The sequence below is a fragment of the Protobothrops mucrosquamatus genome, unplaced genomic scaffold (genome assembly GCF_001527695.2).
Source record: "Protobothrops mucrosquamatus isolate PMUCROS unplaced genomic scaffold, P.Mucros_1.0 scaffold1362, whole genome shotgun sequence".
NCBI classification, from domain to species: domain Eukaryota; kingdom Metazoa; phylum Chordata; class Lepidosauria; order Squamata; family Viperidae; genus Protobothrops; species Protobothrops mucrosquamatus.
The window spans coordinates 21,232-37,022 of NW_015387553.1; the positions used below are offsets into that span (position 1 = coordinate 21,232).

General features: G+C 41.3%; 1 protein-coding gene across 1 annotated transcript in view; it reads right to left on the reverse strand.

The window, feature by feature from the left end:
- Window positions 1–4,115: 4,115 nt before the first annotated feature.
- LOC107292512 (sterol 26-hydroxylase, mitochondrial) overlaps window positions 4,116–15,791 on the reverse strand; it is a 20,559-nt gene continuing 8,883 nt past the window's right edge. The window contains exons 2-9 of the mRNA XM_015821610.2: window positions 15,367–15,557; window positions 13,537–13,736; window positions 12,132–12,329; window positions 11,736–11,896; window positions 9,894–10,060; window positions 7,163–7,244; window positions 6,042–6,245; window positions 4,116–4,579 (exon numbers count right to left, since the gene is read on the reverse strand). Of these exons, the coding sequence (XP_015677096.1) occupies window positions 4,454–4,579; window positions 6,042–6,245; window positions 7,163–7,244; window positions 9,894–10,060; window positions 11,736–11,896; window positions 12,132–12,329; window positions 13,537–13,736; window positions 15,367–15,557 (1,329 nt within the window). The 3' untranslated portion in view covers window positions 4,116–4,453. The remainder of the gene's footprint in view (window positions 4,580–6,041; window positions 6,246–7,162; window positions 7,245–9,893; window positions 10,061–11,735; window positions 11,897–12,131; window positions 12,330–13,536; window positions 13,737–15,366; window positions 15,558–15,791) is intronic.

The following is a 15,791-nucleotide window of genomic DNA, read 5'->3' on the forward strand; positions in this document are numbered from 1 at the left end:
ACAAAGCTGTGACTGAATTTGGATGTTCTGCTTCGGATACCACGAAGCCTCCTCCCAGAAGGTAGCAAGGAAAACAGGTCGTGAAGAGGATGTGTAGTGTCCCAGACAACCTTGCGAACCCTGCTCAAGCAACGCTTATATGCTATGTCCTGGATGGGAGCGAGGGAGCTGCCAATGATTTTTTCAGCCATCTTCACTACTCTCTGCACCGCCTTCCTGTCTGAAGCAGTGATGCTTCTAAACCAGACTGTGATGGTTAAGGGAACCAATGGGAAAGTTTTATAGTGTCCTGCAAAATTCATTATTTTTGTAGTGGCAGCTCTCATTTATTTTAGTCAATTACATAACAGTATATTATATATGTGCACACAGTATTATTATACAGTATCAATGCATTTATGTAGCTACAAAGTTTTCATTTTGTTTTTTTCTTAACCATATGGAAACAATTTGACATTAATTTTAAAAATCTGTTAAAATGTACATGCATATAATGACTCTACAAAAGTTACGTTATCTAGGGGATGTGTAGGAGTTACAGTATATCATATCTGTGTGGGCAAAATAGAGATGGATATAAATAAGAAAAACTCCAGTTTCAAATAATACGATCATTGGGACTCAAAAGACCCGTCTGAAAGCAATCCCTGCAATCCAAATTAAAAGTTAGCTGTGGTGAATATGAAGAACAGGTAGTCCTTGACTTACGACCATAATTGAGCCAAATTTTTATGTTGCTAAGTGAGATATTTGTTAAGTGAGTTTTGTCTCATTTTACCACCTTTCTGGCCACAGTTGTTAAGTGAATCATTACAGTTAAGTCAGTAACATTGTTAAATAAATCTGGCTTCCCCATTGACTTTACTTGTCAGAAAATCACAAAAATGGATCACATGACCCTGGGACACTGCAATTGTCACAAATATGAGTGGGTTGCCAAGCATCTGAATTTTGATTAGGTGACCATGAGGATGCTGCAATGATCATAAGTGTGAAAAATGATCATGTCACTTTTTTCAGTGAACTGTTGAAAGTTGTGGACTATCTGTATGTCAGTTTTTGGATGATGGTTGCAAGAAAATGCCCTGTGAAAGTAAGCATTTTGATTGAAAAATTTTTTGGCCTCCCTGATCTTGGCAACGAATTTTCTGAATTTTCATAGCTGGAGTCGATATTTGCTTCCTTTTTTTAAAAAAAAAAAAGCAACCAACACCATTTCTAAGCATGAAATTTAACCCAGAAAGTTGACACGAGATCCGTTTTAGCATTTCGGTTGAAAAAAAAATTGGCCTCCTGACCTCTCACATCCTTCACCCTAGCAACACAAATTTTATGATTTTTTGTTGCTGGAGACGAAATATGGACCGAATTTTTTTTAAAAGCAACAAACATTTTTAAGCATGAAACTTAACCAGAAATCTGGTCCCAGCATCCATTTTAGCAATCTGGTTGAAAAAAAATTTGGTCTCCCAGCGTTCTGCATCCCTGACCTTGGCAACATGAATTTTCCAAATTTTCGTAGTTGGAGTTGATATTTGGTCCATTTTTTAAAAAGCAGCCAACACCATTTTTTAGTATGAACTTCAACCCTGAAAGATGACACGGATCTGTTTTAGCATGTTGGTTGAAAAATTCTTTGGCCTCCTGGCCTTCCCATGTCCATGACCTTGGCAACGCAAATTTTGTAGCTGGAGTCGATATTTGATTGATATTTTTAATAGCAACCAACACCATTTTTAAGCATGAAATTTAACCACGAAACTGGTCCCACCATCCGTTTTAGCATTTCGGTTGAAAACATTTTTGGCTGCCCATCCTCCCACATCCCTGACCTTGGCAACATGAATTTTCTGAATTTTCATAGCTGGAGTCGATATTTGGTCAATATTTTAAAAAGTAACCACCATTTTTAAACATGAAATTTAATCATGAATCTGGTCCCAGCATCTTTTTTTTGCATTTCGGTTGAAAAAAAGTTTGACCTCCCACATCCCTGATCTCAGCAACCTGAATTTTCCAAATTTTCATCGCCTAATGGAGGTGTTTTTTTTTATATATAAAAGCAGTGTATAGGCATGGGGAAAGTATAGAAAGGCACAGAGACGTATAGTGAATTTTCCGGGTATAAATAAGTGTTACTTTTCACTTTCAATCTCAAGGCTTTAATTGATTCGTCTTACTATTCCTGACTTTTCTCTATATTACATCATGCTTCTTATCCTGGAAGTAGTAGTGTGTTGGGTTTGTATGATGATGTACTTATACTGATGTAGCATCTTTGGCCATGTTGGTTAAAGCTGCTGGGAATTAGAGCTCTGAGCAAGATCTGGAGACCATAGGCTCACCACTCTGGTGTAAGAGTTGAAGTCCCGAAATCATTTTCAGTTTGAGCCCAATTTTTCTGTAGCTTTAATTATATTTACATCAGAATGGCAGTGATATTGATAGCAGTAACAGCTTGTGTGCCTTACTGGCTAGCTGTTTGGGTACCTAAATTAAAAAAAAGACTACTGTATTTCATGATCATGTGGGGCTATTTAAAATTTTGTTTCCAGTTTCATTCCATTACACCAACAGATGTGCCTGCATAGAGGCCAGAAACACAACATACCAGTGTTAACAGTCAGGCCTTCAACATTTTTGTGTTCAATAAACTGTAAATAAATAGCTTGTGATACAAACAACTTGATGCATTTTAAAGCTCCAGTAATATTTTTGTTTCTTCATTTTGACTTCTTCCTCTATTATAGTAAATGTGTCTGTATGTGTGTGTTTGCACATGCACATGCTAAGACTGACTTTTCAGTCAGTGCTTCCATGTTCTAAACAGCCTGTGTGTATGTGTGTGTGTACAAACCTTTCAGTAGTGACTCCTGATGACTGTCTGGACCAGCTCCCACAGTTTTTCTGGCAAGAGTTTCAGAACTGCTCTGCAGCTACTTGCTTCCTAAGGCTGAGAGAGAGTGGCTGGCCCAGGTCATCCAGTTGGTTTCATGTCTAAAGTGGGACTAGAATTCAGGGTCTCCCAGTTTCTGCCCAGGTGTCTTAATCTGTAGATCTGGTAGTCTTAACAACCAATTAATTTGCTGGTTTTTGCATATCAGCTTGCTCCTGGACAAATTTATAGAGGCTTCTTAGAAATCAGATAAATGTATTTCCTACTAATATATCCAGTAGTGGGAATATACTTCATAATTTACATATTTTTTTCATTTTCTTTTCTTATAAGGAAACCTATGTGGAAGTAAATTTTATTCTCAGAACTTTGTGATGGAGGTTTGGCTGAAAGACGTACCTTAATCACCTTCATGGCTGACTATATGTTTGAATCGCTAATTCCTCGCTCTACCTGTTATATACAGTAGCATCCTGGTGTGAATATACAGTATTATATCTGAGTTGTCCTTGTTACATTTATATTGCATCCAGCCAAAAAAGAATGCTTTTCCTTAGATAATTATATTCCAGTCATCCCACAAGCAATATTAATGATATTAGTTATTACAATTAGTGCATATGTTTATTTCATATGTAAACCTATGTGCTTTTCTGGCTATTTTTTAATGTTAAAATAAATGTACTAAGTACCTGTACTCTGATTGCATTAACGAAACAAAGAATAACAAACCACAGCCTCCAAATCAGTGATTGCCAACTTCTCTAGGGATCACTCGCAAAGATGTGGTTCATGATGCAGATGGCACTCGTGTAAGATCTTCCTCAGCACTCATATATGGAGCATGAACTTACACATGAAGAAAGCCTTAGCTGTATGTGTAAAGGTATCTTCCCTTCTGAAATTTGCACCTCAGTGTACAAAATCCAGGGAAGAAGTTACACTTTCACTGTTTGAAGTGGAGTTTCAGCTCCCGTCTCTGCTCTCAGTCTGGAGTAATTAGATTAGTAACATTTGGAAGAAGGATTACATCATTTCCCAATATATAAGGATGATGTGGCAATAGTATGAACCGCACATCCTACACACACTTCTTTGAAAGGAGGGGACATGTAGAATTGAATACATGATGGCCTCCTCCCATCAAAAGAGTTTTTTAAATTGCTTGAAGCAAGGATTGGGTTTTTTCCCCCCCATTTGGTTGTGTCAGATTCTCAGAGACTGCCTGAATAAGTCACTACAATTTTCTTGGCAAGGTCTTTCAGAAGTGGTTTGCCATTGCCTCCTTGTTAGGGCTGAGAGAAAGTGGCTAGCCCAAGGTGTGACATAGCTGGTTTTGTTCTGTACTTCTGAACTTTGGTTATTGGAAGCCCAGGAACAGGAAAGTGGGATGGTGTCAATCAATATTATGGGTGTACTCTTTGAGGGAAGCCTGTATAGGTAGGATGGACAACTTTTAGACAGAATCCCGCCTGAAGAGTGGAGCTCCTCAAGAACACAATCCAATCCCAGAACTGATTCTCTAAATCTCTGCTGTCTCAGGCTGAATAAAAAACATTAAGGCCTTGTTTGTCGGTCAAAGAAATCCAAGTTAATAGGCTTGTCTGGCACCAGCACAATACGGGAAACAGACTTCACATCAGTGCACTGCGGGTCTGGTCTGATCAAGAACTTCTGGATTATCTGGAAACAACCCAGAGAAAAATTGCACATTATTTCAGTCTAGTTCTACTTTGCCCTAAACCCATTCACATTATTGGTATTTGGTTCCAACCTCCTGCACCATAGCATTTTATAACAAAATGGTTGCCAGCTGGCAAAGTCGTGAGAATGGAGAAAAATTATCTTTTTCTCCTAAGGGCATATCCACTAATCAATTCATAATTAAAACGGTAGAATTCCCAAATATATCTTCCTTTTCCTCTTTCCTTTCCTTTCCTTTCCCTTCCCTTCCCTTCCTTTCCACCATAAAGTTATATTAACATCTTCTGGCATAGGGAAATCTCTACTTCTCTGACTTTTTCATTACTTCTTTGAACGAGGAACTACTATTATTGCATCCCTTTCCCTCTATTCCAGCTACCCACCGAAGTTAAATCTATTACAAAGCGCAATGGGATAGGAAAGAGAGAATGATCAGTCCCATGAAGACCAAGAAGTCACAGGATTATCAAATATACTATATGCTTGCAGTATTAGATGCAGGTGGTCTTTAATCTATCACTGCAATTGGGACCAGAATTTCTGTTGCTAAACAAAATGGCTGTTACAAGTGAGTTACACTCGATTTTGTGACCTTTTTTGCCATAATTGGTTCTTACGTAATTTAGAGAAGAGCAACGTAGTTGATAAGGGGTCTGGAGGCTAAATCATATGATGAACAATCAAGAGAACTAGATAAGTTTAGCCTAATGAAGAGGAGGCTCAAGGGAGACATAATAATAGTCTCCCAATATTTGTGGGACTCTCACAGGGAAGAGGGCATCAATTTATTCTCCATACCACCTGAAGGCAGAACAAGAAGCAATGGTTGGAAGCTCATCAGAGGGAAATTCAACCTGGAAAAAAATGGAGGAATTTCCTGATAGTACGAATAATAATCAATGGAACAGCTTGCCTCCCAGAGTTGTGAGTGCTCCATCGCCGGAGATTTTCAAGAAAGCACTGGACAACCTTTTGTCTGGGATGGTATAAGGACGTCTGCTGTGGGCAGGGGGTTGGACTAGAAGACCTCCAAGATCCCTTTCAGCCCTATAATTCTATGATTTGTTAAGTGAATCATGCAGTGGTTAAATGAGTCCAGCTTCCCCCCTGACTTTGCTTATCAGAAGCTGACTGTGAAGGTTGCAAATGGCAATCACATGACCCTGGGAGACTGCAACTGTCATAAATACATGCCAGTTGCCAAGCCCCTGAAGGAATGCTGCAGTGATTGCAAGTGCAATGACCGGTTGTAACTTTCACCTTCCACCTTCTGGGAAAACACTAGGAAATGTATATTTCCCATAAAAAAAAGTAGGGGGAATTCCACCTATGGACAGAAATCAAATCTCAGAAATTCAGAGTTGGAATTTCACTATATTTTGTGGCTAATCATACAGAGGCTGTCCCATGTACCCTTACACACAGAAATTACTTTACTTACCCTGATAAGAGCCAGATGCATTTCAAGTTCAGCAATGCGACGCCCTGCACAGGCACGTACTCCATAACCAAAGGGAATGGAACTGAAGGGGTGAGGAGACACCTCTCTCTGGTCTCGCAACCAGCGGTACGGCCGGAAGCATTCTGGCTCTGGAAAGTTGTTCTCATCGTGTGAGATGCTGTAGTGAGCCAGGACAAAGAGGCTCTAAGCCCAATGGAAAGCACAGAAAATTAGAAAAAGGATTTCTGAATAAGCCAACGGAGATATACTGGTCTTCAACAAGGTTCTTCCTCAGGCAGATCTATGATGGTGGCAACAAACATGGGCAGAGTCTATAGTGGGATCCCTTTCGTGTGGGAGATGATAGAATACTGGCGTTTTTCCAAAATACAAAGGCTGTCAGTAGACAAAGATCAAGCTCTATGGCAGCGGTTCTCAACCTATGGGTCGCGACCCCATTTGGGGTCAATCAACCATTTCACGAGGGTCGCCAAGCAAGGCTGTCCGCCATTTTTTCCCCTTTTCCGGCAGGTGCCTTACCTCCCTTGAGCTGGGCCAGCTGGTGGTCGGCCTGCTCCATCTCTGCCGCTTGCCAGCTATGCCTCAGCCGGCGCAGGGGGCGGAACCACACATGCACGGCGCTCCCGGGCAGGGAAAGTCCTTGACTTACGACCGGTTGGGTAGTCCTCGACTTACGACCGGTTTAGTCCTCGACTTACGACCGGTTGGGGGTCGCGGCATTAAAAAGGTTGAGAACCACTGCTCTATGGTGTATGTGCAACAGGAACAGAGTCTCTGTCTTCAACAGCTGTTGGTATTGGCCAAGGAGTGAGTTCTCAGACTGCACAGGTTGTTTTACATCCCATAGAAAAAAATATCTAAAAAATAAAATTGCTTTCTAATGTAATCTTTGACCCTTATATATTCCAACCTGTGCATTTTCCTAGACTTTTGCCTAGCTCTGCCTACGATGGACTGACATTCCTGGTGGATGCTAGCATTCCTACTATCTGCCTATACTATCCCAATGATAGCGTTACGTTTCACGTTCTTTCCGGTTACTAAGCCCAAATCACTTAGAGATTTCCTGGTTGCAAGATCGATAATACACCAGTACTTACATTCTTTGGGAACTTGTATCCTTGAATGACAACTTCCTTCTCCGCAATAATCCGTGCGTTGGTGGGGACCACAGGATAAAGCCTATAAAGGGGAAGTGGCAGATCAGTAGGCAGCACGGAACAACAGGAAGAGACCCCTAACGACATAGGCCAAGGGTAGGCAACCTCGGCTCTTTTATGACTCATGGACTTCAGCATAGCTGACTCAGAAATTCTGGGAGTTGAAGTCCATGAGTCATAAAAGAGCCGAGGTTGCCTACCCCTGACCTAGGCCAGGGATAGCAATCCTTTTGGGTTTGGCATGTTGAAAATTTGGAAAATGCCTACATGGCTCTGCTGGCACATCACCCTAGCCCCAATAAAAGAAAAACAATTCTTTCATATTAATTTATTTTCAAAAAATACACCGTCCAATGTTATATGGCTCTCCAGGATCTGCTGCATGCCCTTCAAGTGGGGGACTTGATCTCCAGGATCTGCTGCATCTCCCTTCACTTCAAGCAATGTTCTTCTGTTGACAGGTCCCTGAGGCCTACCTATCGGTAAGATAGCTCCAGGTCACCTGAGGTCTTTGTCCTTGAAGTGGCTTTGGAGACTACTCTTTCATGGCCTCTGCAACCTCTGAAAATCATGCAAAAGCACGTACCATTCTCATGTGATTTTTTTTTTGAGTCTCCAGAGGCCGTGTGTGTCATGGTTCCGACAGACAGAGACAAATCAAGCAGAACTCCGAGGCTTGCAAGTTCCTCAAAGAACATGTTTATTGATACAAAGTATTGGCACGTCAAAATTGAAACCAAGTCTGAATAGACACGTAACAATCCCTAATACAAAGTTAAGAAATCCCACCCCTAAAGCTATGCAAGCTACTACGTTCCCCAATACAACCTCTTGGCGGCTTTTTCATTAAACGCCCAGCCTGCAATCCCGGGAGCAGCCAATGACCTTGGTTCCCATGGGAGAAAGTCTGTTTTGTCTAGCGAAGCACCCGGTAAACCCCCCTCCCTCCGTGCTATGTGTCAACCGAAAATGAGTAGGGGAAAATGGCTGTAACCGTGCTCATTTTCAAAGTTGACAATGTGAGAACACCACCCTGTTCTCACACGGCCTTCTCAGCCTCTGAAAAATCATGTGAGAACTGGGCATGCTTTTGAGAATAACTATTGACAGATGTTGGTGAATGAATATTGGTGTCACCCAAAACAGTGCGGTGTGTCACTTTTGACACGTGTCATAGGTTCGTCTTCACTGACCTAGGCTTTTTCCACAGGAGGGCTGGTTCTACCCACGAACCATTAGCAGCATTTTTATACTACTGTATGTGTCCTCTCACTCTTTTGAAGCAGACACACAGGTCTGCTGGCCACCAGGGAGTCACAAAAAGTGGCCTTCCCCTTTCTCGTTCTTCCCTCCCTGCATTTGTTCTGTGGCAAGGAAAGAAGATTTGAAAAACCAGGCAGAGCAGCCAAAAGCAAGAATTAAACGTTAGTCCAATGCGATGGTACTTTTGCTTTGGGACAAAAATGGGAGCTCCAGGAGCCGAGGATTCAGTTCCTGCTGATGAGGAACCCTCTGGGCAGAGTTACAATACAAATGATTATTGTAGAGCGCCCTTTGTAGTATTTTTGCTGGATCAGGAGTCATGTTCATTAGCTTCTGAAGTTAATTGGATAAACATGCAAAGCCTTTTAGAAACTCTAAGGCAGAGGTGAGAAGCAATCTGGTGTAGTGGTTAAGAGCATGAGGCTTGAAAACAAGAGGCCACGAATTCTGGTCCTCCCTTAGGCACAAAGCCAGCTTGATGACCTTGGGCCAGTTACTCATTCCCAGCTCTAGGAAGGAGGCAATGGCAAACCACTCCTGAAAAACTTTGCTAAGAAAACTGCGGACTAGTCCAAGCCGTTGCTACAAGTCAATTCGAAGGCATACAAATAAACAAAAGGGAGAAAAGAACCCCTTTTTTTTAGTAAAGAATGCCAGATCCTAAGAGAGCATTGTAAAAAGGTGATTATAGTGTGTTGATCTTAACTGGCAGAAAAGTCCTGACCCAGCTACAACTCAGAACAATCTCCTTTCAGACCAATGCAGTCATCAGGAGTCAAGACTACCTTAATGGCAAGCATACACAAATACAAAAGCCACAGGGCCCCCCACAGAAGCATACATGAAAATTGGGGAAAATACTGTATTGATTTTCTGGGGACTGACAAATATTCTGTTTGTGCTTCCCCATTTCCTGAACACCTCAGGCGGTCCAGAATTTTGCATTTGCAAGGCTTCCAGTCTGCTCTCACATTCTTATGAATACAGGTAGCCCTCGACTTGTCATCAACTTACCTTGGAGTTACTTATAACCCAGATCTGAAGTTCTGACAGTCGCTCCCCCCCCCCAGCAGTCACAACCTTCAGGCACTCAGCATATGGCTGTATAAGGCTGAATATGACTGCGCTTTGGTACGGTTTTGTTGAAAACCGGCACTTCCCGTTTTCGACAAACTGCACCCAGGGCAAGCAATTGATTTGCTTAATGCCCATGAGGATTTGCTTAACAACCCACTGAATGAAATTGGATCGTAATAATGGTGCAAGCTCCATTCTGGTTGTAACTTGAGAGCTATTGGTAGTTTCTTTGAAACCTTGGGCAAAGTGACCAGGGTACAAAGTTGCAGCAGTGGCTATTCCATCCTTGATCTGAGGTTTAAGACTGCATCCTGCTTCTTTGCTCAAATACCTGAGAGTCTCCTTGATTACTGCCTTAAGCAGAGGCATCTTGGTGATGTTTTTGGCTCCAGGGATTTGGCCTGTGGGTAGTTCTTTGGCTATTTCCTGGTACAAAGCTTCCTGGATGTCTGGATTTTTAGCCAGATGGTACAAACACCAAGACAGAGTATTGGATGTCTGAAAAGACCAAACAAGAGAGTGAAAGTGACAGGCATCCGCTCTGGGCAGGGGGATGAACACGTATGAGTGTGATGACACCATCACAAATGCTGTGACTTATGTCTTGTGTCAGGCACTGGGATGCACATTTATAAAGGCATTTGCATAATGATTTCACTGTAGGGGTGTCACTGCTGCAAATTGCCGCAGGTGCATCACTTGTGAAAATGGTCCCTCTGGGTAGAAATCCCTAGACAGGATCTTGGAACAGAGGTGGGTTCTCAGAGTCCTGTTATAAAGGTTAGATTGTCAGAGCCAAATTTCTCTCCCAACACTGTATGATAAATAAAACATGGCAGTTTGCTATACTGACACATTCCTCAAAATTAGAAATGTAACTGTTCCCCTTCTTCTTTTTTCAATGAGCCTATCTGTTTCTGATAGGCTGTTCTTGATGAATTTGTAGAGAGTTCCCCTTACAATTCAAGCTTATTCCTAAGTCTGAATCTCTAATTTAGAAGAAGGACGGAACACGAATGTGGTAATTAAATAAAAATGCTATACAAGATATTCAAAGTCAAGACTTGTAAGATTTTTCAGATATTCACTCATACTGAAAAGGAAGATTAAAAAAAGGAATCTTATTCTCAGCCACGGTCCTCAAACCTTTTGTAACAGCTGATTTTTTTCCAGACATTTGGGGGGAAGGCTCATTGTTCAGGGTAGAACTCATGCTTTAGGCAGAACAGGCAACAGGTTCAAAATGATATTACTCAAGGTTAGAGAATCAGAAAACGGGATGGAAAGGGTCTCAGGAAACCAGCAAACTATTGTCACTTAAAATGCTAACAACTGTGCATCACCATCAGCCTTGTGGAGGGTGTTAGTACAAAAATATAGTAAATAAAACAGACAATTCAGCAAGTAGACAAAAGAATCTGACTTTGTACAAAATAGCTTCCTGTGTGTTTATGCTCTAGAACAGTGATGGTGAACCTTTTAGAGACCGAGTGGCCAAAACCTGGCCCCGCCCCCACTCCACCCCCTGCCCCGCCCCTGCTCTGCCCCATCCCCGGGCCTGAAATAGAGGCCCGGGTCTTGACTTCAGCCCTAGTGCCACTACTGCTACTCAAAAAGACCACTTCACACCATTTGCCTGCAGCCCAGCAGTCCCTAGGATCTGCCACATACTGCTTATGTTTAGGTGATGTTCTCTTTCTGTTGACAGGCCCCTGCGGTCTACCTGAGGCTGCTCTGGGTTACACGAGGCTTTTGATCTTGAAGCAACTGCAAAGAATCATCTCCTGTGGCTTCTGCAGCCTCTGAAAATTGTGTGAAAGCATGCCCCATTCTAACATGATTTTCAGAAGGTCCAGCGTCTGCACGACAGCATCCCCCCCCCGCCCACTCTCTTCAGAGTCAGAATATCACATGAGAACCAGGCATGCTTTCAAGAAAAGTTGCCAGCTCTTAGTGAACATGGGCAAAACACTGTGGTGTGTCATCTTTGACACTTACGTTATAGGTTGCCATCACTGTTCTAGTGCATATTTGGGTTTTCAAGCAGCATTGTGAGGAATATAGGCTGATCAGCAGGGGACAACATGCTCAACAACATGACAAGCCTTTGCCATCACTTTTGCTCAAAGCGTCCGGGCATCCTTATAGGAAGAATAGGAAGTCAATGTCCTACCGTGTCAACACCAGCCAATAGCAGCTCAGTTATGCTTCCATATATCTCTTCATGACTAAGCTGCCCGCTGGCAAGCAAGAATGTCAAGTATCCTGAAACTTCCTCACCCCGTTCCAGACGCTTCTCTAAATCCAAAGTCTTCTGATCAATCAGTTTTTTTCCTATAGCATGAAAGAGCTTCAGTTACACAATATTGAGACTAGCAAGACTAGCAAGACAATAGCCATTACAATGGACAGATTTTCATCCATTGATTCCTTGGCTATACAAAACAGCTTAAAAGAAATACAAATTCCCCAAGAGGAACACAAGACAAATGTCAGCTCCTTCGATGACATCAAGCTGATTTGACCAAAAATCCAGAGAATTATTCCCAAATCCTACTCACTCACGTACCAAAGGCAAAGATAATATCCCAGCCTTGTAGGTAGCGGTCAAAGAAAGGCAGCATGTTCCGTGTCCATTTGGGTAGGAAGGTGACAAAGACAGAATTCTTGAACATATATCCAATAGCATCAATGAATTTTTTTGTTTCAGCGGGTATCTGTTTCTCTAGACAGCCAATGCGGGTCTCAAAGAGAATATAGGAGATACCTGGAGGTGAAAAAATACAGTTGAGTCATGTAATTATGCAAAATGGCAGCCCGTAGGAAAAGAAAGCTGCAGTCTAGAAAGAAATGGATCAGATAAAGATGTGATGTGGGAAGAATGCCATTAGTCATAATGAAAACTATTGTGGTTATGCTTCTGATTTGTATAGAAGTACTGAAATGGATGGCAGTCCAGTGGGCAGGATATATACAATGGCCATACTGATAACTAGACAATATTTGTAGACAGTGGACTCAAACTCGCCAGGGAGTGATATTCTCTCTGCTTGGAAGCATGGTGTCTGTTCTGAAGGCTCTGTCTCATAAATGAAAATGGGAATCTTTACTTGAATCTTGCGATAAATTGCTTTGGCTGAATCCTACTGGTCAACTTTCATCCCCTTTATATCTTTGTGGGAATAGATAGATTAGATAGATAGATAGATAGATAGATAGATAGATAGATAGATAGATAGATAGATAGATAGATAGATAGATAGATAGATAGGTAGATAGGTAGATAGGTAGATAGAGATAGATAGATTTGTCTCACCCAAATTTCAATCCTACATACATTCATCGTCAACCTAGTCATTTTGTGCCTCTGATGAAGTAAGCTGAAGGTTATGCCTTTTAATAAAATGTGTCAAAAAGGAATGTACTACTAGATTTTTCCTGCTTTTTGGCCACCATAGACTAACCAATTTTCTTCCTACAATGTCTATAATGAGGAACAGCTAAGCAGGAGGAATGTAATCTTCCCCCTCTACTGCAGTTCTAAACAAAATATTTCTGCATGCAACCTTTTCTTCTGGTACAACCACAATCTTAAGAAAAGGAGTTTTCTTCATGAATTTTGTGGAGGAAGGAAGAAACAATTTCCCCCTTGGTGCATGCAGCAGTGATAATGTTCAGCTTTACATTTGATCCTACTTCCTTTTAAAATCCAAGCCAATCCAAACCTTGCCTGGAATCATAAGATCTTATATTCAGCTTTATTGTGACTGTGCTCACATGATAGCACTGAACCACAAAGCAGCCAGACCCATTTGTGGCTATTTTATTGTTTCGGGTCATAGAACTTCCCAAAGCTCAGATGATTCAGAAACAACTGGCTAAACAAGTCATAAGAACATCCCGTACAAGAAACAGCCTCAGAAATAAAAGAACTCCTAGCTCATTTGTGGCATCACCACAAGCTACAAACATACCTTCTAAGGCAAATTGGTACAGTAGGTTGGCCATATCTTCCACTTTTACTCCTGAGGAACTTTTTCTTCTCTCCTCTTCAAGGTGCACTATGAGATCAGACACCACTTCATTGAGGGAATCTGCATACAGCATAGCCTCTGAAGGCTTGAGCATCCTCTTGTTCAACACCTGCCGAAGACGGTGCCACCGTTCTCCATCCCTAAGAATGTGAGACATGTTTTGTTAGCCCTTTGAATTAGTCCAGACAGGAAACCAAAACTGCGAATACTAATACTATCTGGCTCTGTGGTTAAAGACACACTGAACTTATCAGCTGGAAAGTTGACAGTCCAGGTTCAAGACCTGAGTGCCACACAACTGGGTAAGCTCTTGCCCCAGCTCCTAGCAGTTTGAAACCATGCGAATGTGAGCAGATTAATAGGTACCACTTCGGTGGGAAGATAACAGCATTCCGTGTGCCTTTGGCGTATAACCACGCTGGCCACATGGCCATTTGGACAACGCTGGCTCCCTCAACCAAGAAACAGAAATGAGCACACTGCCCTAGAATCAGACACAACTGGACAGAAAAACCTTTACCTTTACTTTATTGTAAGGTTACAGTAAGAGAATCTTGCAGGTCTGACAGCACTTCTCCCTTCCCTTCCCTTCCCTTTACTTTCTACAGAAGTAGGGGGGGTCAATTTTGAGATGCTTTATTAAATTACATTTCTGGTTTGGGCTTAGAGTTAGTTTATTAGAGTGTGGTCTAAGCTTTGGCTCTTCCTCCTGTCTTTCTCCTTCAGAGGCTATCTATATTAGGGTTACAATATTCTCACAGCCCACTACACATTTGGAGCATATGTGGAATCAGATGCATTACTAGAATCTATTCAGAGAGTTCACTAGCGGACTTAACTAAACCAGCTAGGTGTGGTTAAGTCTCTATTTTGTTTATAGGGGTTCTTTTACACACGCACACACACACCAGACACACTTTCTAGCATTTTTTTTCCTCTTTATTTTTTATTTTCCAGGTACAGTAAATTTTTCTTCTTTTTCTCTTCAAGGCACCTTTTTGTTATAACAGGTTAGGCATCTGTATATTGTATATACAAATGTTTTGTTTTATATGTTTGTGAATATATTTACACACACACATAAGCATGCATCCCACATTCCCAACAAGTTATGAAGTTTCTTTTAAAAAAAGATTAATTCTAATCTTTTTGAAATTTAACAGAAATAACTTGCACAATAGCAACCATAAGAGTTATAATCTAAATGATAGTGGGTGCTACTGATTAGAAGACATTTGGAGAATTTGCACAATACTGTTATTTAGGTCAAAGATCTACAGTATTGCTAAGACTTACATGACATTTCTGAAAAAAATACTGTTTAAATAATATTTATATCTTCTCCCTTACAGATCCAAACAGTGGCTGCACAAGCCATGCTCAGAAATTAGCCTTAAGAAGCACAGAGTTTAATTCAGCTTCCCCAAAGAAATGAGTTGCTTTGAGTAATTATGCAAGCATTCTCAGGAATTAAAATGAAATGTGAGCTGCTGTACCAGATATCTGAAAAACATAATACCTTCCATGCCTGCTAGGCAGGCTTGAGTTAAGTTTTCTTAATTTTGCCTAAGGAAAGGTGCACATTTCATCGTACAGGTTGTACTGGAGCTAGCCAATATATTAATTAACTTTTTTGAGGGACAGCTTCTTATGTGCAGATTATAGATAAGCCTTGGGCGTACCTGCAAATCTATGTGAATTCATATTAGAAGTCTCTTTCTTTGTTTAATTTCTGGATAGATTTGTGGTAGGTAACTGCTTGACACTCACTCAGTGAAGGGGCCATACGATAAGTGCCGTACGTCTCGATGTTCTTTCCAAAGGACCATGTCACTCCGTATTGGGTATTTTCCTTCCTGACGTAACAGCTCCTCTAAGATTTCTGGACTTCCAATATTAATATTAAAATAAGGACCATAAACAGACTTCCACATGGGGCCATATCTTTTCTTGTAAATGATCTAGAATAGAAAAAGTAATGATGACATTTAGAGGTTGTCAAAAACAAATGGTGTATGTGTGTGTATGTAGGTCATTCACTGGTCAATGGAATAATTATGTGGAGTCAGTTATTCAGACTGATCCAGTTTTTCACGCTAGAAATCAGTCTGGAGCCTTGGCAGATAGAAACCTTTATTCTCTCTCTCTCTCTCTCTCTCTCTCTCTCTCTCTCTCTCTCTCTCTCTCTCTCTCTC